Source organism: Strix aluco, chromosome 27 (assembly GCF_031877795.1).
Source record: "Strix aluco isolate bStrAlu1 chromosome 27, bStrAlu1.hap1, whole genome shotgun sequence".
NCBI lineage: Eukaryota > Metazoa > Chordata > Aves > Strigiformes > Strigidae > Strix > Strix aluco.
In genome coordinates this window covers 2,493,250-2,517,144 of record NC_133957.1, presented here as the reverse complement: position 1 = coordinate 2,517,144, position 23,895 = coordinate 2,493,250, and the positions used below count along the sequence as shown (strand labels likewise).

General features: G+C 57.8%; 3 protein-coding genes across 5 annotated transcripts; 1 reads left to right on the top strand and 2 right to left on the bottom strand.

Moving 5' to 3' along the window:
* Positions 1-290: 290 nt before the first annotated feature.
* CELA1 (chymotrypsin like elastase 1) lies at positions 291-4,288 on the bottom strand. Its single transcript, XM_074807684.1, has 7 exons — positions 4,056-4,288; positions 2,317-2,518; positions 2,108-2,208; positions 1,729-1,854; positions 1,508-1,644; positions 1,084-1,229; positions 291-997 (listed from the first exon to the last, which is right to left on the bottom strand). The coding sequence occupies exons 1-7, from the start codon at positions 4,286-4,288 to the stop codon at positions 716-718; spliced, it is 1,227 nt and encodes a 408-aa protein (XP_074663785.1). The 3' UTR covers positions 291-715.
* Positions 3,997-16,460, bottom strand: GALNT6 (polypeptide N-acetylgalactosaminyltransferase 6). Of its 3 annotated transcripts, XM_074807492.1 has the most exons (11): positions 16,396-16,460; positions 11,143-11,737; positions 10,113-10,285; positions 9,035-9,184; positions 8,708-8,942; positions 7,283-7,400; positions 6,976-7,176; positions 6,375-6,506; positions 5,460-5,561; positions 5,190-5,342; positions 3,997-5,037 (listed from the first exon to the last, which is right to left on the bottom strand). In XM_074807492.1, exons 2-11 carry the CDS (start codon positions 11,628-11,630, stop codon positions 4,924-4,926), a joined length of 1,866 nt encoding a protein of 621 aa, XP_074663593.1. In that variant the 5' UTR covers positions 11,631-11,737; positions 16,396-16,460; the 3' UTR covers positions 3,997-4,923. The 3 variants fall into 3 exon arrangements, with proteins under 3 accessions (XP_074663593.1, XP_074663592.1, XP_074663594.1); XM_074807491.1 differs by lacking the exon at positions 16,396-16,460 and having other exon boundaries at positions 11,143-11,864; XM_074807493.1 differs by lacking the exons at positions 3,997-5,037; positions 5,190-5,342; positions 5,460-5,561; positions 16,396-16,460 and adding an exon at positions 5,910-6,045 and having other exon boundaries at positions 11,143-11,864.
* Positions 16,461-16,621: 161 nt separating this feature from the next.
* LOC141915708 (uncharacterized) lies at positions 16,622-21,704 on the top strand. Its single transcript, XM_074807496.1, has 4 exons — positions 16,622-16,670; positions 18,329-18,451; positions 19,392-19,876; positions 20,989-21,704. The coding sequence occupies exons 1-4, from the start codon at positions 16,622-16,624 to the stop codon at positions 21,151-21,153; spliced, it is 822 nt and encodes a 273-aa protein (XP_074663597.1). The 3' UTR covers positions 21,154-21,704.
* The last annotated feature ends 2,191 nt before the right edge of the window (positions 21,705-23,895 follow it).

Genomic DNA, 23,895 nt, shown 5'->3' with positions numbered 1-23,895 from the left:
CTGCCGGCATCCGCCGAGCACCCGGGCACCCTCTGCCACGCTCCCCCCCGGAAAGGCTCCCCCGAGCACCCAGCGACATGGGTGGGCCAAAGGGGTGACGGGGAACCTACACCCGCCTCTTAATTCTTCCACGAGCGTCTGGTTTGGGGTTTGAATTTGGCTTTTGGTGCAATTTTGGTGCTGGTTTTTTATCCCCACGCACAGTTGACACTCCGGGATGCAGCCAGGGGACGAGACAGTAACAGTTACCGGATCTGACAAACTCTCACTGCAAAGGGGGTTGGATTTGGAGGAGAAATGGAGCTAGTGACAGGGAAAAATCCCGACTGTGTTCCCCCATATCCTTCTGTATCCCCGCCGTGTTCCCAAGGAGCCGCGTTGCTGCCCATGAAGCTGATTTGCAGCCTTTTCCCCTTTTCCATTCTCCCCAGGACTTTCTGGCTGCCTCGGAAGCACAGAGCTTTTCCCCACAGCTCTTTCCTAAGGTTCGAGGAAGAGGAGGGACGCGGCCGAAGGGATGGTCTGGAAGACGGGAGGGGAAAAGGATGCTGAGGGTTGGAGGAGAAAGGATTGCAAGGAAAGCATCCACTGGAGTGCCAGAGAGGAACAGATTTTATTGACACCAGCTACGGGTCTTAAACCCCTCCGACCAAAACACGGGGGAAGATGACGTCCATCACCCGAGCCGGGGACTGGGCTCGTCTCCTGCCACAGCTCAGTTCTGGGCTATCACCTGGAAGCAGAAGAAAGGCACCGGTTGAGCCGAGCCGGGATAGAGCTGGTACATCGGTGCAACGACAGTGCCAGGTCTCAGCCCGTGGCCGCCCAAGCCCTGCTGTCGCCTTACGTTGTTTATCCAGGAGATGTAGGCAGAGACGCGGGTGAAGACGGTGGGTTTGCGTGCGACGTTGCAGCCCAGGCTGGAGACGAAGCTGGTGACGCCGTGGACCTGGTACTGCCCGTTCACCGCGCAGTGGAGGGGACCGCCCGAATCACCCTGCCAGACCAGGGAACCCGCGTGAGATGGGGCAACGGGGACGCTGGCGGGATGCCGGGGGGGAAAGGGGGATGCCGCGGCCGTACCTGGCAGCCGGAGCGTACGCCGTCACCGCCGGCACAGACCATGGTGGGCTTGACGGTGGAGCCCCAGTAAGAGGGGCTGGAGCAGATCTGGTAGTCCACCACGGGCAGGTACGCCTGCAGCAAGACGCTGGAGAGCTGCCCGTTGGCTGCACGCAACCGAGCGCCGGTTAATGCCACGTGGGCAAAGACCTGCGAGACCCGCGGCCAGAAACACGGCAACAGCCCCCCCTCCCCCCCCAGCAGAGCCTGCAGCCGCCACCCAGGGCCCCCCCAGACCAACCCCATGTCGGGCATCTCCATCCCCAGAGCGAAGCCCTGTGCGATGCCTCCTGGGACCTCAAAGAGCTTAAAAATATCATTCAGGTCCCCACGTTTCCCACATTTTTGGGGTGATTTAGGGCGGGGACGACCCGCCGGCACTCACTGCGGGTGAGCCCCCAGCCTGTGATGTAGCAGGGGTAGTCGTTGGGCAGGATGGATCCCTGCTGGGGCAGGACTGCCAGCTGCACGTAACTGTTCAAGGTGGCGTAGCTGGCCAGGCGGAGCAGGGCGATGTCGTAGCTGGCAAGAGGAGGGAGAGGATGTTGCAAGGCCCCCCCATTCCCGGCGATGGTCCCCCCAGATCCCCCTCCCCACGTGCGTTACCCCCCGGCGGCGTTGTTGCTGTTCCAGGAGGGATTGATGATGATCTTGCTCACGCTGAAGACCTGCTCGCTGCCGTCGTTCCTGTTGAGGTTGTGCTCGCCGGCCACGACGCGGAAGTTCATGTTACTGCCAGGAAGGTGAAAAAACAGAGGATTAGGCCCTGAATTGTGATTATTTCAGGAGTGAGTTGATACAGAAAGATTCAGTGCGAGAAGATGCTGCCAGAGATGGTCCAGGTAACCCCTTAACGGAGGACTAGCAAAGATCTTAAAAGACCGTTGCTCTCTGGGTTGGGGCAGCCACAATTCCTCCTTGGAAAGGTTTTTGGTGGAAAATGGCTTTTCCAGAAGAGGAAGGTGGGGTCCCTGCTCCCACTCACCGATCCACGCAATGGGCTGCGGTCATCACCCAGTTTCTCTGGATGAGGGACCCTCCACAGGTGTGATGCCAGCTGCCACCAGAGTAATACTGGAGGGAGATCTGAGGGGGGGGGGGGGGGGGGTATGAGACATGGGGGGGGCTCACAGCATGGTCCCGGGGGGCTGAGACCCCCACGGGATTTGCTGTCTGACCGCGGGAAGGACCCACCTGGGAAGGCCAGGCGTGTGAGCGCGCCTCGGACCCACCGACCACCCGTTGCACCCCATCGAGATCCTGCTCGGAGCAGCGTCCTGCGGGAGAGAGGGTGCGGGGGGGGTCAATCCCAACTGGGGGGTCGTCATCAGCCAACGAGGCCAGTGACTTCCCGCGGAGACGCACCGCAGAGGGCGAGGGCGGCGAGGAGCACGAGCTGCAGCATCATCCTGGAGCACGGCAGCGCTTCGGCTGTGGCGAGGGCTGCGCCGCCAGCGGCTTTAAAGGGGATGGAGAAGGAGCGACGGGAAGAAAACCAGGTGACACGGCCCTATCGAGCAGCCTTGGTCCGTCTTCCAAAACACACACGGCCCCAAAGGTCAGGGCCGAAAAAACCCTGGGCGCACCCCAAATGTCCCTTGGCTCTGGACAGGCAGCCCAAATCCCCGGGGACATGACGTCCTGCTCCTGTGTCTTCCTCTTCTGCGCATCTCAGGCAACGCTGTCATGAGCTTCTCCTGGTCTCGAGCCCTGTGGATGCCCCAGCTGTGGCTCTCACATCATGTTTATTTATGGGATGCCTCCAAGAGTTTTGTCTGGCACATGAGCAGTGCCCACATCGCCCCTGGGACAGGGAAATCGAGGCAAACACAGGGCAAGACCTTCACCCCCTCCAAAAAAACCCACCCAGGACAGCCAGCACTGGGGCAGGGACCAGACACAACTTCCATAGGACATTACAGAGTCACAGAATCCCAGAATCATCTGGGTTGGAAAAGCCCTTGAAGCTCCTCCAGCCCCACCATGAACCTCCCCCTGACCGTTCCCAACTCCACCAGATCCCTCAGCGCTGGCTCAACCCGACTCTTCAACCCCTCCAGGGATGGGGACTCCCCCCCTGCCCTGGGCAGCCCATTCCAACGCCCAACAGCCCCTTCTGCAAAGAAATCCTTCCTATCCTTCCTAAGAGCCAGTCTGACCCTGCCCTGGCGCAGCTTGAGGCCATTCCCTCTTGGCCTGCCGCTGGGTCCTTGGCTCAAGAGACTCCTCCCCCCTCTCTGCACCCTCCTTTCAGGGAGTTGCAGAGGGCCAGGAGGTCTCCCCTCAGCCTCCTCTTCTCCACACTAAACCCCCCCAGTTCCCTCAGCCGCTCCTTAGTTGGAAGTTGGAACTTCCATTAGTTGGAAGTTAAATGAGACACCAACATGGTTCGTAATAAAAGGCTGATTTCTGGCCAAAAGAGTTTTATTTTTTCCCCCTCTAAAAAGAAATTGAGGCTGTTCTTTGGGGTGAACTTGCAGCATCAAGTTTTTCGCTCCGCTGATGGAGCAGTTGCTGGAAAACAGCATTAGTGATAGCGATGATTATCGGTTCACCCCGTCAAAAAAAAATATGGAAAGAAAAAAAAAGCAGCTGCTGCATTTCTGCTCTTATCTCTAAGGAAAACATGAGATTTCATGGGGAAAATGGTCTCCAAATAATCACTTATTTGTTTTATCAGCACAGAAGGTAACACAGTGAGGGACGGCAGCGAAGCCTCCGCCCCAGCACAAGGACAACCCAACCCAAATTTGAGCCACTTTTGGCTGTGAGGTGTCATATTTAGGGTGCAAAAGGGAGTTTCCAGGGCAAGAAGAGGGAGGGAAATTAAATCAGAGGAGGGGTGGGAGCTCAGAAGAAGCCAGACATGGAATGTCTGTAAAATAAATCATCTCTTTATTTGAGGTTGTGTATCCAAAGACAGGTTCTCCCACCCCCACGCCACTTCCAGGGGGGGTCTGGTCCCCACTATAAATGAAATGGCAATGGAAGTGGCAGCTACAGTAGTTGGGCTTGAAGAAAACCAGGGGAGGGAGGAGATCTCGTGCCCGGGCGCTGGCAAGAGCCTCTCTGGGAGGATGCTGTGGTGTGTTCGAGCTGTGCCATCCGCGGAAAAACCCTCCTCCAGATCAGCACGAGGACGAGCAGAATCACACCCAGGAATCATCATCATATAATAATGATAAAAAAAAAAAAAATCTAACTTCCCCTTCCCAAATGAAGCCTGGTATCTAAGGCAGACAGTCCGACTTCTCCCAGCCTGGCAGCAGCGACGCACGATGGCTGCAGTGCCGCGGCGGGCGAGGGCCGAGTCCTGGCACCCCCCTGGCAGTACTGGGGGGGTTCCCTCACCCACACGGGGCCACGACGAACCACGATCCGCCCCCCCACAGGATGAGCCGCACGGCCAGTCACCATCCTCCTCCTCGCTGGCAGGTGTTTCCCACCCAGCTTTCAGGTGCGAGGCGGCGCGGCTGCGTTTCCAAAGGCCTGATGTGAATTTAAGAGTCTGTGGCTGGAGCCGTGGAGGGGAGGACGAGCAGCAGCCAGGGACCGAAGAGCGTCCTCGGGCATCTCCACGACCGCCACGTCTCAGGCTCCGTGGGGCATCGCCGGCCGAGCTCGGCTCCCTGGGCTTCCCCACTCCAAAGGCACAGGACTGAGTTCAAGGCAACTGTGAAATGCAGCATATTTAAGGCTTTTGCTTCTTAAATAAAAAGAAAAAACAGGAAGTTTTTTTGGATTCTGGTTTCCTGAGCGTGGTTAGGGACGGCCGGGGGCTCGGGCCGCTCTGCTGCCGGCCTAAGTGAAGGACCAGAGCTGGTGGGGGTCCGCCGGGTCGCAGGGAACCATCGCCGGGTGCTTCCCTCGCGCTGTCAGGCACGTACCGGAGGCCGGGTTTTTAATCAGCCGGTCCTGCCGAAAAATAAAGGCGGCATCAGCTCAGCGATGCTGGTGGGATGAAGGAAGGATGCGACTGAGGGGGAGCGGCAGAGAAGTGTCATCATGGCGGGGGATGATGGCAGCAGCCCCCTGGGTGACTCCCGGGACGGAGCTGATCTCCTCACCTGCACCAGGTCCCACTCCTCACTGGCTGGCACCCGGCCGGGCTTCCCTCGGTACTGGCAGTCCCCCAGCTCGGCCGAGCCCGAGCCCGCCCGCAGGCAGAGCTCCTTCCCGATGTTGTGCCGCAGCTCCCGCTGGCTCGTGTACTCGAAATACTGGGGGGCAAGACCAGAGAGGGGATGTCGCACGGCTGCGCCCCGAGAGAGCAACCTCCAGGGGAAAAACAGGGGGGGTGCCCGAGGGGGAAATGCCGGGGGTCGATGGGTGCCCACCTGGTTGCCCCCCATCCCGTGGCAGGGGTACATGATGAGAGGTTTCCCGCCATGGTTGTTCTCACCAACGTCCAAGCAGCTCTTGGTGCCCTCGTTTTTTATCTGGGGGGGAGAGAGGAGGGGGAGAAAGGGGGCAGGGGCGTGAGCTGGGCTCCGAGATCCCGGGGTAGGGACCCACCCTGGGTTTGGGCTTTGCGGGGCACTTAATTATCGCTGTACAAACACGGTCCCAGCACCGGGCGCCGTGTCCGGGTCCCCTGACCTTTCCAGGACGTGAGGAACGCCCGCGCCAACGCCTCCGTCCCACCGAGTCAAAGGTGAGAGCCGCCCGCGATGAGGTTTCAGGAAACAAAGGTGAATTAAAACCCGGATGGGAGGCAGCGCCCAGCCCTCGCCCTGGATGTCACCACGTCTGCCGGCTGCTTTCACATCGCCCCGGCTGAGGAAGGTCCGACTCAGACCCCAGCACCCAGCTCGGAGGAAAGGGACCTTTTTTGGCAGCTCCGTCCTCAGGGATGGAGCAGTCGCTCCGTGTCCTGCCTGGCCCCAGCTCAGTTTGTCAAGTCCACCCTGTGCCTGCCAACGCCTGCACGGTGCCGGTGGAAGTTTTCAGATCTTTCGCCCGATTTAACCCAATGCCACCTCCCCACCGGTCCCCCACCCCGTAACTCGCCCCAAACCAGCTCTGCCGGATTCCAGCTCTTTCACTGTCAGCCAGAGCCCAAACCGGCCCCGCCAGGGCCCCGCCAGCCGGTGACGGACGCAGTGACGGACGTGGCGGCTGCACCAAAACCCTCCAGCACGCCGGTTTAAATACAAAACCCCCAAACCCAACGTTTCGGGGACTTCCCTGCCATGGCTGCTTCTAGCCGAGGACTGAGCCCAGCAGGATGCTCTGGGCACCCCTGTACTTACTGCTCCATAAAAAGTTGGAGTCAGGTCAGGGACAAACATCTCTGGGTAGATGGTCTGGAGGTACCAGGTGAAGTTCTTGCAGTGGAGCTGCTCCCTCAGCTTGTGCCGGTCTGTAATGTCACCATACGTCTTCTATCGACAAAGTCACGTGAGAAAATTAAACTAACCTCTGAAGCCAGCAAGGAAAAACAAGAAATCCCTCCTGAAGCCAGGGCTCAGAGCTGAGGGGTCCTCCTGGCTTTGTCACCGTCCGTCACCCCGTGCCCACGACTGAGACCAGTGGTGGGGTCTGGCAAGACGTCCCCGGGACCTGGCAGGTACCCTCAGGCTCTGGGCGCTCACCGAGGGCTGGGACATTTTGACAGCACAAGGTTTTGGTGTTGTAAAAAAAAATTTAATTTTTTTTTTAAAATCAGTGGTTTTCTAATAGAAAACATTATGGCCGAATAGGGAAAAAAAAAATAGCTTTTTGGCTACATTTTTCCACGTGCATTTGCTTTCCCACCTCCAGACTGAGTCCACCTCCTCCTCTGCTCAGGCCTGAGCTCCCAGCAGGATTAGCCCTCCCGGGAAGAACTAGAAGCCGGGGTGTGCCTGGTACCTCTCTGGCCATCTGCGCCGCTTGCTGGTTCCTCCTGTAGAAGATCTCCTTGTAGTCGTCCATCCAGACCTCGGCCAGGCGGACCAGGTTCCTGGAGATGACCTGGGTGCCCTTGGGGAAGGTGTGGGGGCTCTTGGAGCGGAAGACGTGACCCACGACGGAGCAAGGGATGATCTCGACTTGACCCCCGCACTGCCAGACCTATGGGGAGGCAACGGCTGAGACGTGGGGGGTCCAACCCCCCCCATACACCAACAAGGAGCATCCCTGAAGATGCCCTTTGAAGATGGCACCGACCCATCCTTACCCTGAAGGACATCTCCACGTTCTCACCCCCCCAGATCTCCATCTGATCGTCGTAGGAGCCGATGTGCTCAAAGTAGGACCTGGAGATGGCAAAGAGGCCACCGGCAAAGGTCGGGGACCTATGGGGGAGGGAGAAGGGGGGTCAAATAGGGTTAAAATAAAAATAGGAAGGAAGAAGTCTGAGTTCTGGGGACATCGTGGCCCTCACGGTGGGTGGGACCACTTTGCAGCTGTGTCCCCCCATCTCCCTGCCCCATCCAGCTGTGCCCCAGATGTGGTGGCTTTGGCGGAGGGGCTGGACCCGGCTGCCAGGGGGGGACAGAGTCAGCAGTGGCAGCGTGACACCGAGGGGCCCCGCCGCCAGCTCTCGACCCAGAGCGAGAGGGGGATATTGTTACCAAAAACCTATCGCCGAAAAGAAGGGGGGAGATTAGAGCTCCGCGGCCAGCGCCCCATTCACTCCTCCGGCTTCTCTAATCTTTTCCATCTGATCTTTAGAAGAGGCTGGAACAGAAACTTGCTTTTATTCAGGAAAAATAGAAAAAAAAAAGGATTCACTGAGCTGCTGCGTTCCTGCCAAGCGGAGATGAGACGCTGCCGGGAGCCAAACCGCCGGCCTGTGGTAAAAGGGACCTTTATTGGGACAGGGACGTCTCCCGGGTGACCTGTGCACAAAGGCAGCCCTGCTGCCGGCCGGGGGACGGGACGCAGACGGGGCCAGCCAGGGTGTCCGGTATCTCCCGGAGGGAGCACCCGGCTTATCGTGGGGCACGGATGGAGAGGTGCAGTGGGAAAAACAGTTCAAGGTTTTTCTGCATGCAAAATAAGGGGATAAAAATGGGGTTTTTGGTGCGGTCTGATCTGCAGGTGACGTATTCTTGCTGCTGTGCCAGCGCAGGTGCCCACCCTGTGCCCAGGTAGCTGAGTATCCAAGAGCGAGAAGATACAAGTCAGGGATTAAACCCTTAACAAGAGACTTGGCAGGAGCAGAGAGGTGGTTGGAGGCAACTGAAAGGTGTTTTTGCAAAAGGTCCTTTATGGCTCCACAATTCACCAGACCCCAGGGCAGGTTTCTCCTCTGCCAGCCCCACGGCCCTGACCGTGCCTGGGCGTCCTCTCCTGGGCACAAACCACCCGAGATCCCTCAAGCCGAGCATCCCACGGGGAAGGGACAGCATCACCTGCCCGGAGGCACCAAAAACAACAGGGAAAGCACCAATTTGTTGGAAAAAGGAGCAAAAACAGCTGGGGGAAGGGGCACAGGGTACCCAGCTCTTTGCCACCCCTGGCTGTCTCTCCCTAAGCTCCTGCAGCAGCCACACACGCTCAGCTGGGTCCGGACACGGTGTTCCCAGGGCTCATCCTACCTTTGCCACCATCACCCGAGCTCCGAAGGGGATAAAAATCCGCCGTTGCGATGGCTTACTTGATGGGGAAGGTCTCATCCTTCCTTCGCTGCCTCTCCCGGGGTGGAACAACCTCCCAGCCGAAGGTCAGGCTCCAGTCGAAGTTGCCCCGGCTGTGCTGTTTGCCGTTCTGGACGGGCTTGGAGAACTCAAAGGTGTTGAGATCGATGGTGGCGATGTCGGGGCTGACCACGGCCGTGGGCTCTTCGGCGATGCGGGATAAGAGGGGCTCCAGCCAGCCGTGGAAACACTCACCTGCGGCACGGGGAAGGGTTGGCCATTGAGTGGAGACAACTTCCCTTCCCCCCAGGCCCCTGAGGCCCCCCCCGGAGGTGGTGGGTACTCACAGTGAGCGTCCAGGAAGGTCAAGACCTCCCCGCTGGCCACGCTGGCCCCCAGCAGCCGCGCCGTGATCAGCCCTTTCCGCTCATCCTGCCGCACGACTCGCACGATCTGGAGCTGCTCCACGTAGCGATCCAGCTTGTCCTTCAGGTAGTCTGGGGGAGGGGGGAAGAGCAACCAGCTGGGTGGGAGGCAGGTAGATGCTGGTTCCTGCCCCTCACAGGAGCAGCTGCTCAGACCCTGCACCCGGGTTCAGATCTGGGGACACACAGAGCCTCCTTGCCCCCAAATCCAAGAGTGATTTTGGCTAAAGAAAGTGAGTTTTGCAAAGGAGCTGGGCACCCGCCCTGCCTAATCCCCCACTAGAGAGGGATTAGGGGAACGACAGGGTGAGAGGGTCTCGTGCCCTGCAGCTGAAGTGCCACCAGGACCGAGCGGACGAGCTGTCACTGAAGGGAGGGACAGCGGGCAGGGTGTCGCTGAAGGACATTGGGATTTCTCTCCTTCCTTGGCAGATGCAGCCAAGCCCAAAGCTGCGAACGGCCAAGTGAGAGCTGACATGTCCGGAGACCTGCCCTGGGAAGGGACCCAGAGCCTGACCCGCATCCCTGCTGCAGCGGCAGCTCCTGGGCGATAAAGCCCTGCACCGCCCCGAGGTTTCTGCTCCTCGGGAGCCCACACAGACACTGTGGGCGGAAAGGGAGCATTTATCTCTGGGGCGAGGGCAAAGTCCGCTCCTCCCCAGTGCCCCGACGCTGAACCACATCATTAATTTGCTCTAGGTGTAGCTAATGAGGATTGCAGCCTGGCAGGCAAGCCGGCGGGCGGCCGAGGTGTTTGCAGGATGCAGGAGGAGCACCTGGTTTTTCTCCAGGGCTGGGTTAACAGCGCTGCCAGGAAGGGAAAAACCCCGACGGCGCTCCCGGGCAGATGCAAAACAACGTGGAAGAGCTGTTGGATGCATCCCGGGCTGCTCGGAGACTCAGCGTGAGCTGCTTCTCCTCTGCGTGTCCCCGAGCTGCTGCTCCCGGGGATGGAAAGGCGTTTGGCATCCCCCTGCGTCCCGGCACGGCTCCCACCCACCGTCCGTGCTGGCGTCGTCCACCAGGATGATCTCCTTGAGCAGGAGGGCCGGCGAGGCGTGCAGGACGCTGTACACCGTCCGCAGCAGCGTCGACCACGCTTCGTTATGGAAGACGATGACGACGCTGGTGGTGGGCAGGGGGGGGCACCGCTTGAATTTCTGGTCGATGCACCTCCGAGAGAGAAAAGCAGCGGTCTAAGCAAGACGGGGGTCGGGGGGGGGGGAGCGTGACAGCGATGAACCACCGCTCGTCCCCCCCAAACCCCGCGGCAGGAGGGCGGCTCCCACCCCTGGCAGCTCTCAGCTCAGCGCCGCTTTGATCTCGACTGATTTCTACCTCTCCCTCCGCCCCCCCGCCGCTGGTTGAGTGAATCACATTCCTGCCGCCTGCCCGCCCCGGTGTCCCCCTCATTGTCACCGCTACACCTGCTAAGCACGGATAATCGCCTGCCAGCGCGGAGGGGGCTGGTTTCCACACCAGGGCTGGGTTTCTACCTCCTATTCAAGCCTCTTTTCCACCCCAAAAGCCCCCCCCAAGCCTCCCCCAGCCCACCCTCCCTGAGCAGACAGGGCTGGGGGGGTCACGCTTTAATCTGGCAGCCCACAGCCGGAGGGCGGGCGAGGAAATCTCTTGAGTTTATGCCGCTTCCTTCGCCCCCCCTACCCCAGCGGGGGCTGAGGCTGTTCCACTCGGCTAAGAAAAGAAAAAGTCCGATTACTGGAGCCAGCTGAAATGAAAGAGGGAGAGGAGGGAAAGTGGGGGGAGAGGCTGGAGCCACCCAGCCGCGAGCAGGTATGCGGAGACACAAAGAGCTGCCGCTGGCTTTTCCCCATTAAAAACCAACCCCAAGGGGACAAAAATGAGAGGGAAAAAAAAAAAAAAAGAAAGTACTTTTTCAGCCCTCCCTCTGTTCGATGCCCTGTCAACGCTCGGTGACATCCCGTCCCCAATCTGCTTTTATTTCCCCTTAAATTTCCCCGTCGAGGGAGCAAGAGGACCCACGGGGCTCCTTGGGCGACGGCTCTTACTCCGGCGGGCGGCTGTCGGGCCCCAGCGCGCGCTGGAGGGAGATGCGGTCGCTGGCGAAGGCGTTGAAGCAATGCTTCTCGTAACCTCGCTCCTTCTCCTTCGTCTCCTCCGGTGTCCATCGATCCTTCTTGAAGGCTTTGCCGTCGGCTCCGGGGCTGGCGGGGTCTTGGGGGGGTCTCTCCATCAGGGGCCGGAGCTCGGCCGCTGTGTAGACACCGGGCAGGCAGGAGCGAGCGCCGGGGGCTGGTTCCTCCTGCCGAACCGGAGCTCTGATCTGCAGCTTCGGCATCGAGTCTCGGATGTTGTTGACCGCCCCCAGCATCAGGTCAAGGACTTGGTCCTTCCCCTGGACGATGTTCTTTAACCAGGGTTCCTCACTCCGGTCCTTGTTCCCCACGTCCTTCTGCAGGATGAAGAGGAAGATGACAAAAACGGCGCCTGCCAACGCCACCTTCAAGGGGCTGTAGCGTCTCCGGAAAAGCCTCATTTTTTTTTTTTCCGTGTGGTTTCTGGAGGGTCCTCCCTGCGGTGATGGGTGTTTCAGGGATGTGGGGTCTCAGGGTGCTCCATGATGATCTGCTCTGCTCCACTAACCTGCGGAGAAGAAGAAACACCCACAGGTTAATTCACAGACTGGATGCACCCAAAGTGCATCCCCTTGATATTAACATATCAATAAAATATTCATTATATATTAATATAAAGTTCACTTCCTGCAAGGGGGGAGTGAGACCTGGAAAATTCACTCCCTCTGTGGCCCTTTCAGCCCCTAAATCTGTGCTAAAAATAAAACATCAGGAAAAAAGCGAGGTTTGAAAAATGCCACAAGATGTGCTGGATCCGGCCACCACGAGCGCGGGACGTCCCAAGCAGTTTCTCCTGCGACTGAGCCAGTTGCTGCTGCTGCAACACCCCCCCCGCGACCTCCCCGTGCACGCCGGCAGAACGAAGCTCAAAGCAAGCTGCAAAATTTGCCGAAATATTTTTGGCCGCGTGGAAAAAGCCTTTCCCCGGGTTTTTTTCCTGCCTGAGGCATCGCTGGGAAGGAAAACACGTGCAAGACCCCGCGGCACTTCGTTTTTGGCTGAATTGGAGCAGCAGATTCAGCGTTTGGTGCCCAGCCCGGCGCGGCGGCCACCGAGAGCTCAGCGCCAGCAGCAAATCCTCCGCCAGGACCCGGCGAAAACACCGTGACCGGCCGAGCGTTCCCACGGCGAGGAAACCTCCCGCGGCTGCTCTTTGTGAGCTGCTGCCGCCGGAGCATGGACAAGCTCCGTGGGAGCCATTCACCGGCATCTCCTCCTCCTCCACTTCGGGGTGTCTCCCCCTCCTTTATTTCTTTTTTCCTTTTCTTTTTATTGCCTTGGAAATGGTGCAGCCCCGGAGCGGAGAAAGGCACCTGCCAGCAACTTCAAGGGCGAGGAAGCTTCAGCTTGTAAAGGAGGAGGGACAAGGCGGTCCCCGGGGTCGCCGCTTTCAGCGCCGCCGGGGATCAAAGCCGGTGGCCGGACCATGCTTCACTGCCAAGGGCACCCAGCCCCGAGCCTCAGCGGGACCGGGAGGCACCGAAAGCAGAATTACGGAAAAAATCCACATCAATTTCTGCTCGTATCTGAGCAAAGATGCTCCCGCTCCACTTGTGTTCCTGAGTCCCGATGCTTTCGTTGCACGGTGCAAGCCACTGCTGTGCGAGGAGGCGAGTGGTGAAGAGCAACCCATTTTGGGGAGGAAAAGCCCGTTTCCACTATCTCCTCATCTCTCTGAGAGTCTCCTTCCTGCCACGTTGCTGTGACCACGTTAACGAAGCACGCTCATTAGCCATGCGATGCTAATAAACCCCGAGGCGGCACTCGGGCACGCAGGGAGAGAGTTTGTGCACAACAGCGGCGCTGCAGCTCCTGAGGGGGGTCCCACCCCAAACCCCCTCCCCAATCCCTGACCAAAAAGCAAAATAAAACCCACCAAAATCCCCCCCCAAAAGTGCTGGGGTGGCTTTTGCAGCGAGCTGTGGCGCGAGCCCCCGGCGCGCTTGCGCTCTCCGCTACCAGCCCTGCAAACCCCCGGGCTCTGCGCTGCTCCGTCCCATCCAGCCACCCCGAAACCCCCGTGTCGGGGTGGGGCTCGTCCTGCTCCCGGGAAAACCGATGCCCAAACTATCGCCCACCGGGTTTGCAAGAGGGGGAAAAGGGGTTTGGTGGAAATTTGGTGGCAGCCGGAGCATCCTCTGTGGTGTGGGAGGGAGGAAACGTGGGGAGAGGTGGAAATCGAGAGGTGCTCCCCTGGCAGAGGGGACTAAATAAAAATGGGAAAAGAAATAAAATAAAAGCAAATCAACACCGACACGACGCCACGAGCAAACAGGGCGGCAGCGGCCGACGTGGCCGCGCACTCCACGTGGCAGTGGGCCGGTGGCCACGACTGCGACGTCGGAAGCCGCCGGGATGGCAAAGAGCCACCAGCGGGCAGCGGGGTGCGACCCTGCGGCACCCTGAGACCCCGCCGGGACGGCCCCGGGGGACCGAGAAACGACGGCGGGTGCCGGTGGGATTCGGCTCCTCGCGCCGCAGCACGGCTCCGGCTGTAGGACCCGGTGATGCCGGGGGGTGTGAGGGGAAAGGGGGGGCTGCTCGGCACGGAGGGGGGGTCCCACGGGCCTCCCGCCGCCCAGCCGCTGGCCTCACCCCGGTTGGGACGAGTCCTCGGGGTCCCGGACCCGCTCCCGGTGTGGGAGGCCAGGACCCCAGGGGATGGGCGGGGTGGCAGCTCTGCCCCGCCGAGGGGTGCTGGGGTGCCCCGCGGGGTGAAAGGGCCCGATCCTGCCCACGGCGGCGCACGGGGCTACAGAGCCCCGGGGACCCGCTGGGCTGCCCCGGGGGGGCTCCCTCCCGGCCCCCCGGACCCTTCCCCCGCGGGGTTGCTCCACACCGGCCCCCCCCGGCCCCTTTGTGACCCGGAGGACCCCATCACCCGGCCACCCCCGCCCCTTCCCCGGTGGCGGGGGGAAGCTCCGCACCGGGCCCACCCCGGCCCCTCTTCCCCGGGGATGGGCTCCGCACGGGACCCCCCTTCCCCCGCTCCCCCCGCCCGGGGGTCCCCCCCCCTCACCGGCTCGGCGGCGGCGGCGGGCGCGGGGCCGCGGGCGGGTCCCGGCGGGGCGGGGCCGGCGCGGGGGGGCGGGGCCAGCGCCGCCACCTGCCGCCGCCCCGGGGTACAGGTGCACGGGGCGGCGCCGCCGCGGTCCTAGTGCCGCCCGCCGCGGGGAAGGACGCGGCGGTCCTAGCGCCGCCCGCCGGGGCTGTAGGGGCTCTATGGGCTGAGCACGGCGGCTGCCGGCAGTGGCTGGGGCCCATAGGGGCTATAGGAGCCTGGCACCGCAGGGGCAGGGGGTGGCTGGGGCTTACAGGGGCCACAAGGGCCGGGCACCGGGGGTACTGGGAGCCACAGGAGCCTATAGAAGCCGTAGGGGCTACAAGGGCTTGGGAGTGCTGGGAGCCACAGGGGCCTATAGAGGCCATAGGGGTTACAAGGGCCTGGGGGTGCTGGGAGCCACAGGGGCCTATAGAAGCCATAGGGGCATGACCCCAGGTGTGCTGGGGACCAGTAAAGGCCTGGCACTGGGGTGCTGCCAGGAGCTATAGGTCCTGTACTGCCCGACTGCCGGCTGGCAGGGAGAGAGCCACCGACATGGTGCGAAAGCCCTTCCAACCGCGCTTCTTCCCCCGTTCGTGCCATGTTTGTTGTTATTATTATTATTTATTAATTACTCTGCGGGCAGCGTGGAGCCTCCTGAGCTTCCCAGCTCGGGGCAGCGGTTCCCTGTGGTTGGGAGTTTATTTACTGGTGGTTTTACCGGGATGAAATAATTGCTGGTAATATTTTTGGTGATCACACTGGTTGCTATAAAGACTATCAATGCGGGGACTTGCTAATTATTCCCATCCCTTATTAGTCTGTCTCTACACATCGACCCACTGGTTGCGCCAGCTGGCTGCTCTCCACCCGCACCCCCAGCCCGTGCTTGGGGACGAGGCCGCGATCAGCCAAACGGGAAGCAGCCCCCAAACGGCGAGCCCCCCGCTTCGAGCACCCCGTTTCCCACATCCTCAAGACCCGTGTTTAACACTAGATGGTGATATCTTCATAAAGCTTCAGCCTGAGGATCAGCAGCTGCTAGACACTGGCATGAAAACCCCCCGGAAAAGCCAGGTGAGATACTGGGGCTGTGAAAGAGCAACTCAAAGCCCCTTCAGGGATGATGTGACAGGTACGAGCCCATCGGCGAGGGAATCGTGCGCTTGCATGGGAGGGCACAAGCGGCCCCCAAACCTGTGCACCCCAGGGGAGGCTGCCGTTGAGACATGCGGGAGGGCAGAGAAGCAGGAGGGTGATGGGGAAACCCCAGCTGCTTCGGGATGCCGGAGGGATGAGCCCTGAGTGGGTTTTACAGAATCCCAGAACCATCTGGGTTGGAAAAGCCCTTGAAGCTCCTCCAGCCCCACCATGAACCTCCCCCTGACCGTTCCCAACTCCACCAGATCCCTCAGCGCTGGCTCAACCCGACTCTTCAACCCCTCCAGGGATGGGGACTCCCCCCCTGCCCTGGGCAGCCCATTCCAACGCCCAACAGCCCCTTCTGCAAAGAAATCCTTCCTAAGAGCCAGTCTGACCCTGCCCTGGCGCAGCTTGAGGCCATTCCCTCTTGGCCTGCCGCTGGCTCCTTGGCTCAAGAGACTCCTCCCCCCTCTCTGCACCCTCCTTTCAGGGAGTTGCAGAGGGCCAGGAGGTCTCCCCTCAGCCTCCTCTTCTCCACACTAAACCCCCCCAGTTCCCTCAGCCGCTCCCCATCAGACCTGTGCTCCAGACCCTGCACCAGCTCCGTTGCCCTTCTCTGGACACGCTCGAGTCATTCAAGGGCCTTTTTGGGGTGAGGGGCCCAAAACTGAACCCCCTCGTTGAGAAGCGGTGATTTTAATCACCCAGCTGAGGATTTTGCTTTGGCTCCTGCGCTGTGTGGAGGATTTGGGGGATTTGAGCTGGAGCAGAGTGAGTATTAATTTGGATTATTGGGATATTAGCTTGAATATTAGCTGCCTTACAGGGGATAAGTCGGGCAGGGCACTGCAGATGCACAAAGACCCAGCAGCCTCCACATTAAAGCACTAACAGGTTGATAGAGAAAGTCAGGGGGAAACTGAGTCACAGAAAAGGTACCTTCCTCGCTCGGCGCGGCGCAGAGAGGAGCCAACACTCACCCGCCATGAGGCCACCCTTGGCCTTCATAATCGTCTCCTGTGCTTTTCAGAGCTAAATTTAAACCCTGGGTTTGCGCAGCGGCTGCCTGTAATTCACTGCCGCTTTGTTTCCTGCCTCGCCGCCGTGCAGAGGTTTCGCTCTTAGCACAAAAACTGAAGGGGAAATTCCCTACCCCAAAGTTTGCTGCTGCTGAACTTTTTTCTCAGCTGTGACTCGCCGAGCCTGATGTTGCGCTGCGGACGCCCGGCCAGGGGAAGGAGGGCCCCCCTCCAGAGTAAGTGCGCTTCTGCGGAAAATGGAGCTTTTTTAGCTTCACAGGGTCCACGCTGGGCTGTGTTGCGGGGGGGTGGAGTGGGGACGGGCTTTTCACGGCGTTAAACCAGCCCCGTTCCCTGTCACCAAGGGAGAACGCGGCTGAAGGCAGGTCCTGCCCCTCGAGTCACTCGGTGAACCCCCAGCATCTGATTTCCCCAGGATTTTTGTGTTCTCGGATTGCTTCCTTTAATTGCAATTTGTGAAATGCTTTTCAGGTTACGCAGGAGATTAAAATCTCCCAGTGCACCGTCCTTCTAGTGTCACAAAAGTAATTTGCGGGAAATGAAGAGGCAGTTAGCTCCTGAAAAACCAGCAGGGATCGTACAAAATCAATACAGGCTTGCTTGGGAATGACAGCTCCAAATCACACGCTTCTTAATAATTAATTGGCATAGTTATATATAACTCTCAGGCAAAATACATCCTCTTAATCTTTAATTCGATATGTTAGCTCCGGAGCTAGCTGCTTTGGAGGGTGCAAAATGTTTATCCTTGGTTTTTAAGAGTCGGTGGGATCCCAACGGCTGAAAGTACAAGGCAGTTACCATCACGGCTTGTTTGTGGTGGGAGAGGCGCAGAAATACCTGCCCTGGCAGTGAACCTTACCATTTTGTCCGCAGTTTTCCTTGTGCCGGGTGCGTTTCCTTCGGGTCAGTCGGGATTTCTGCCCTTTGCTCCTACCGGGGAATCCACATCGCCCCGAGCGCCAGAGGAGGCTCCATCAGACTGATCAGTCGAGCCCCTAATTACAGAGCCGGAGCTTAAATTTGCAGCACTGAGCAGCAGCGAACCTGGAAAATATGACAGGAAGCAAAACTCCATTTGCATATTTATGCTAATCGAGATTGCACAAATCTTTCAGATTAAAATGTACGTTGCAGATGGCTTGCAGATTTGTACTGAGCTTTGGTTTTATTTATTATCTTTCAGACTGGTAATAATTGGTGCAATATGGTAAAACTGGAAAGTCTAATCCACAATACAGCTGTTGAAGCAAGGAGAAATGTGTTGAACACAACGCAGAGAGATTTTTCTTTGTAGTAACAATATTTAGTTAACGCATACCGTGTGGGCATGAGCTAGGTTTTAATTTGCGGAGTATTTTTGAGAGCAGAAGGGGCAGCTCAGGGCTGAACATCTCAAGAAAGGGGAATTGTGCCCTCATGCTTGGACGTCCTTCCCTGTATGGGTTTAGTTGTCAGGAGTTTGCTTTCATGCCACCGCACAAAAAATTCGATCCCCGGGTACTAAGTGAATGGGAAAGGCAACTTTTCCCAGTAGCTTTTTCAATAAATGGGACTTTTTGGGTGTTTGGAGTTGAGCTTGCAGCAGCTGTGGGCTGAGAGGTGGAAAAGCCCAGCTTGTCTGTTCGGTTATCCCCTGACTCGGAAAGAATCACTTCTCCTTTCAGTTTTTTTCTGAGTAAATTGTAAGGGAACTGGGAGTGCTTCTTTCTTTGCAGTTCCGTGTGCATGAGCACGTGGGATCTCCAGGGATCCTGCAGCACGACCGAGCCTGGTCGTCCCCATCCCACCAGCTCAGGGTAACCTCAGTGGCTCCTTGCTGCCTTTGGATAACACCCAGCTGGGCATTTCCTCTTGCTTTTCTCCTGATCAGGCACCACGGAGATGGAAGCAATATTCCTCCAGCTCTGTGAGGAAGTCGCCAGGCTGCAGGATCTGTGCACCAAGCAGGGGAAGCTGCTCCAGAAGCTGACTGCCAGGAAGGGACCCGTCCCCGGTAAGCAGCGGGGCCGGCGAGGGAGCTGCTCAAACTGCAGATCCAGGCTGGCAAGTGGAATTTGAACTTTTGTCCTGATGCTGGCAAGAAGTTTGCTGTGGGAAGTGGGGGTCACGTGCGGCTGGTTTAAGGCAGAAACGTGCTCCACAACCCGTGCTGGCTGTCACGGCTTTTTGGCTTCGCCTTCTCCATCAAACGCAGAGTAACGTGTGTCTGTGTCTGCTTAGAGCCACGCTAAAACCGCCGCAGGCTGCTGCTGCTTATTCACACATCTTGCCCCTGGGGAGAGGGGGAAGGAGCGTGGGGCAGGTGGTACTCGTTGCCTAGAGTGGTTGTGGGATGCAGGGGTGGTGATGGAGCCTCCACAGCCTGGAAAGCACCCGGGGAAATGTTCTGGCCCTCCCCAGCAGCCTTCCTGGTTTTCCAAGAAATCTCCCTCCTGGTGCCCTGACTGTGGTCCTTGTCCGTCCCCCCCGGCAGTCACATCACTCCCGCAGGATGTTCCCGACCTTAAAGGGTGTTTTTTGTGGTCAGGAGGGATTGGCTGGGGCAAACAGCTGCCCCGTGCTGTGAAACCGGCAGCCTTGTGTGCATCCCACCTCTGGGCTCGCCTCCTTTCCCCACAGCTCTGCCGTCTGTGTGTCCTTCTGGGGCTGCCACGCAAATAAATGGCTCCAGACAGGACCTAAACCAAAGCCATTAGTGGGATCAGCCTGGCTTCTGGGGACGCAGCGACGTCTTAACGTCTCCTAAGGGAGCTGATGCTCCTCCGACTCCGTCCTCAGACACTTTCTTTGCTGGTCCAGCCTCGTATTTAATCAAGTGTGGGGACAGGCGAGTTGTTTCACAAGCAAAAAGGAAAACCAGGCAGTGGGAAAGGAAAACACAAAACGCCGTTAAAGTCCCAGGAGTGACCGCTCTGGTTTGCTTGCTTTCAAAGATATCCCCACGTCGCTGCCCATCCAGTGCACGGAGGATACGGTCACAGAGGAGAGAGAAAGGCCCCCGGACAGCCCCCAGAAGCGCTCGGAGGCGCCGGCCCCCGCCGAGGCAGGGAGCTCGCACGCAGCCAGCGCGGTGCCCGACTTCGATGGCAAGTACCCGCCCAGCGCCGGCGTCTGTGGCGGTGGGACCGGAGGAGCGGCTCCTGCCGTAGTTTTTGGCAGCAGCAAGGCAGAGAGGAGCGGGAAGGTGGATGTAGACGTGTGGCTGAAAACCTGTAGGATGTTTCCTACCAGGGAAGAAGTGAGGGCTTGCTGCAGCCCGCAAGAATTGACGGCACCAAACCCAGCTGTCGGGGACTCCTTCCTGACCCTTCTGGACCTCTATGAAGCCCCAGAAACCCTTCGGAGGGAAGATGCTCCCGGGAAAAGTGCTCTGCCTGCTGAGGCTAAAGTCCCGGTAGAGATCCGGGGACCCGTGAAGGTAAATTGTGAAGCTGATGGGGACTTTTGTTGGTGACTTTTGCGTGCTCTTCCCAGTGTAATGGCATCTGTCCATCTTCAGCATCCTCTCCATCAGCCCTGCTGTAACACCTGGGAAGCTGTGGCAGAGTGAAGGTTTAGGGTTATGTCCTGAAAAAGTCTCTAGGCACCGGATTCTCTGGTTCCCAGGGGAATTAGGTACCTCAGAGCCCCCGGGATCTGGCTGCCAAGCAGCACCTGATGCACTTTGGGAGAAGTCCCTCCCGTGATCCCTTCTGAGGCACCGAGGAACTCCTGAAGTACTTGATTGAGTCTTGGGGGGCCAAAACTGTATCGACCTCCTTTGGGTCTGCAAATTAAATGAGCTCTTGAATATTTGCTTTATGCCCTCAAAAGGATGATTTCTAAAGACATCCTAAACCCTGGCCCCTCAGACATCCTGGCAGCCCTTCGCAATGTGTGTTACGAGTGGGACACCGACCCTGGGCTTAGCAGCGAGGGTCGCTGTAATGCCAAGCCCATTTCCTTTCATTCCTTCTTCCAAATGAGACTCTTAAAAATTATTTCATGACTGCCATGGCTACATATTCATGGGGAAAGACATCGATTTTGAGCCTGGGCTATATTTAGAAGCTAGTTTCCTTTTAGGAAGAAGGAGAAAAAAGAAAGAAGTGGAAGAGGTGTCTGTCTGGTAAAGCCTTAATGTGCCTTATCAGCGCTTAAATGATAATGGCACAAAAAGGAAATTACACATGCGCTCCAGTTTGCTTCTTGCGAAAGCACTTTTCTCATGTTCTGCCTTGGATAGTGATTGTAGCTGCTGAGGGGTAAGAGATGGGTGATGGGGGATGCTAGGTTGCCATACAGAGACAGGATCCTCTGCTGGATTTTGGCGAGGATGAAGTGAGGGGGGGGCTCAGACTCCTTCAGACTCCAGCACGAGGGAGCAGCCCTTAGCCCAGCCTTTCTGCAGGCACAAAACCACAGTGTCTGCTTTTGGAAGCTGCGCTTCGGCGTGGCAGACCCTGGGCTGGAGGCTGGACACAGCTGGGGGCTTGGAAAGAGGTTGCTCTGCTGTTCCCACTGACCGCTTTTCCCCTTCGCTCCCCGCAGACGTCCTGGACGCCGGGCTGGGTGCTGGAGGACGGCACGCTGGGGCAAGGCGCCGTGCTCGCGGCTGAGGATGCTCAGACTTGTGACATTTGCCAGGAGATTTTCCCCTCGGGCGCGGCGGGCCAAGTGGACTATTTAAAGCACGTCTTAGCCCATCTGAAGTAGGACTTGTCTTTGAGAGCAGAAATTCGCATATTTGTACCTCCGTCAATGTGATGGGCTCTGGGCCTTCACAAGATCCTGCCGCTGGCTTTGACTGGAGCCCGCTCAGGCCGTGGTCCCCTTCTGTGGAATCCAGTGGCCTCCCAAATGCGGTCCCTGGTGCGCTGCTTGATGCACTGGTTGAGGACTCTGGGTGTGTTTTGGCTTGTTGAGCTTTGTGGATATCAAAGCTGCTTCTGTCCTGGGGTCCGGATGCGTGTGGGGCTGGGCAGGGGAGCTGTAACTCAATGGGAAATGGAAATTTTTTAAAATTCACCTTTAACTGGATGGAAATGAATTTTCCATAAATAGTTGGGGCTGTTTGAGAAGTTGCATTGGCTTTTTCCAAGAACGTGGAAGGTTGGGTGGGAGAATCACAACGTTTTCATGGTCACTGAACCTTTTGAGAGAGGCTCAGCGGCGTGATGCACCGACCGGATCGCGCCTTCCACGTGTGTTACTGGGAAGGGCATAACCAAGAGCTCTTCTCACTCATTAAAACCTCATCAGCTCCAGCTCAGTGACTTACGGGAGTTTAATTGATCCCTCTCCAGGTGGGAAGAGGCTTATCAGCCCCGGTCGGCATGGGCTGGGCTCTCCTGGCTGGGGTCCCACTGTGTTTAGAGAGCAGCAGAGGGGAGAGGGGCCCCTCCAGCGCAGGGATCGACTGACACGCGTGTTACTGTCCTGGCTTTCTATCTGGTCTCTTGGGGAAACCGTCTTCTGAACGAATGGCTCAGGGAGGCGGTGGGTGGCTGTGACGGGGCGATACAGAGGGGGCAGCGTCCGGTCCTGCAGCTGGTTCTTCGCCAGAGCCTGGGTGAACCTCGCTGGGCTGTGGTTTGCCCTCAAGCAAGGTTTTGATCTTGCCCTGAATAGCAGGAGCAAGTAACGTGAGGGTGTCATCCATGCGACCAGGATTAAGATTATATTTGTTCGTTAACAGCACCTGCAGTTAGTTATATAGCACTCTCTGTCAGTGGCTGTCCGGGTGTTTTGCAAAAGAATTCACCTGCAGAGGTGGGGAAACTGAGGCATGAAGCATGGATTAGCCCCAAATCCCCAAATAGGCCCTTTTTTTTTTGGGAAGGGGGGGGAACCTCATCCCAGGCCTTTGTGTTTTGCGAGTTGCTTCTGAAATGGGTTTGGCATCCCATGTTTGAGGCAACCTGCATTGAAATCAACGGCCAGATTCTCCTCTGCTTCCACGGATCAGGACTAACTGCAATCTCCAGCTCCAACATCTCGTCTTCAGCTGATAATAGTCATGAGTCAAGTCTCTTCCCAGAAATAGAGCGGCGTTTATGAATGTGCTGTGACCACGGCAGAGCTGATGACAAACATCTGTGTGTCCCGAGGATTCTGCCCTTTCAGCCAAGACGTGCACAGGGCAGGGCACTGGGCTGACAGCACCATGGGCCCTGGCTAACCCAGGGTTTGTGGGGGGCAAAGCCATTTCTCTGAGAACTTTTTTCCAAGACAAATCCTACAACTTCTTTCTTCAGAACCACAGCTTTGAGCTTGGTTCCTCCATTCACACAGATATTGGAGCTGCTTTCTGCCCTGGGGCAGAAGGCGAGACCTTTATTTCGCTGAAGGTCAAAGTGGGTTTTCTCATGTCATGGTGCAACTTTCCCATTGGCATCTTCAGCTCCAAGTTTCCTCCTGTGGATCCTCAAATTAATTAGGCGGTGGGATGATTTTATAGTGTTTTGTGCTCCTCTACAGGGCCTGGAAGAAAATCTGTTTTCCCAGCATGCTGATTTACTGGAAGCGCCGGATCAGAAAGCAAACTGGAACAAGAAGAGCCATAAATTTATTTGGTATAAAACTGTAACAGCCATCCAGAATGCCGGAAGGAAGAAAACCAGCCCAGTGGCTCTTGCTTTGAAAGCACATCCGGTAAATTTAATTTAATAATCACAAGCACAGATGTCTTTTTTCAGGAGTCAAAGCAACCATGGTGCAGGTTGGTCTCCATGAGCGGCCGTGCCGAGGCAGCTGCGCTGCTGCACCGTATCGCACTGAGGCACCGGATTGCCCAAAACGATGTGAAAAACCACAGCAGGTGTGTTTGGGGTCACCCGTGATGAAATTTTCACCTGATGTTCACAGAACCACAGAAATGTCTAGGTTGGAAAAGCCCTTGAAGCTCCTCCAGCCCCACCATGAACCTCCCCCTGACCGTTCCCAACTCCACCAGATCCCTCAGCGCTGGCTCAACCCGACTCTTCAACCCCTCCAGGGATGGGGACTCCCCCCCTGCCCTGGGCAGCCCATTCCAACGCCCAACAACCCCTTCTGGAAAGATGTTCCATCCCTGGTGACTCGGAACGATTGAGCAATTGAAGTTCATCAAACTTAACTTCGCTGCTTGGCCTTTCTCAATGTGCTTCGTTATATTTTTAGATGTTGCTTTGTGCGGTGCAATTAGTCACCCCCTTCCCAGCCAGATGGTCCACAATGACACAGGAGCTTCTTTTTTTAATCCAGCACTTTCCACTGGCATGAATGTGCCTCTGCTTCCTAAATAACCTTAAGTATAGGGTGCTTGTCTTAACTGCGGAGAGTGGGTGGCATGTTATTGTTTTTGCCCAGGTTCGACTCACCGGTGGGTGTCATTCTGGAAAAGGCAGGAGCTGGGTGAGGGCACTTTCCTGTAAGGACAAATTAGAAAATCAAACCTGGATTAAACCTGCGTTAATT

Coding starts and splice junctions, on each gene's coding strand:
- GALNT6 (XM_074807492.1), bottom strand. CDS start 11,630: ATGAGGCTTTTCCGGAGACGCTACAGCCCCTTGAAGGTGGCGTTGGCA. Junction 9,185..10,112: donor GGACGACGCCAGCACGGACG/GTGGGTGGGAGC, acceptor CCCCTCCCCCAG/ACTACCTGAAGGACAAGCTG. Junction 5,038..5,189: donor AGGAGTGGGACCTGGTGCAG/GTGAGGAGATCA, acceptor ATTTTTCGGCAG/GACCGGCTGATTAAAAACCC.
- CELA1 (XM_074807684.1), bottom strand. CDS start 4,288: ATGATTCCTGGGTGTGATTCTGCTCGTCCTCGTGCTGATCTGGAGGAG. Junction 2,519..4,055: donor CCCCTGGAAGTGGCGTGGGG/GTGGGAGAACCT, acceptor ATGATGCTGCAG/CTCGTGCTCCTCGCCGCCCT. Junction 1,230..1,507: donor AGGCTGGGGGCTCACCCGCA/GTGAGTGCCGGC, acceptor GGTTGCGTGCAG/CCAACGGGCAGCTCTCCAGC.
- LOC141915708 (XM_074807496.1), top strand. CDS start 16,622: ATGTTGCGCTGCGGACGCCCGGCCAGGGGAAGGAGGGCCCCCCTCCAG. Junction 16,671..18,328: donor AAGGAGGGCCCCCCTCCAGA/GTAAGTGCGCTT, acceptor TCTCCTGATCAG/GCACCACGGAGATGGAAGCA. Junction 18,452..19,391: donor CAGGAAGGGACCCGTCCCCG/GTAAGCAGCGGG, acceptor TTGCTTTCAAAG/ATATCCCCACGTCGCTGCCC.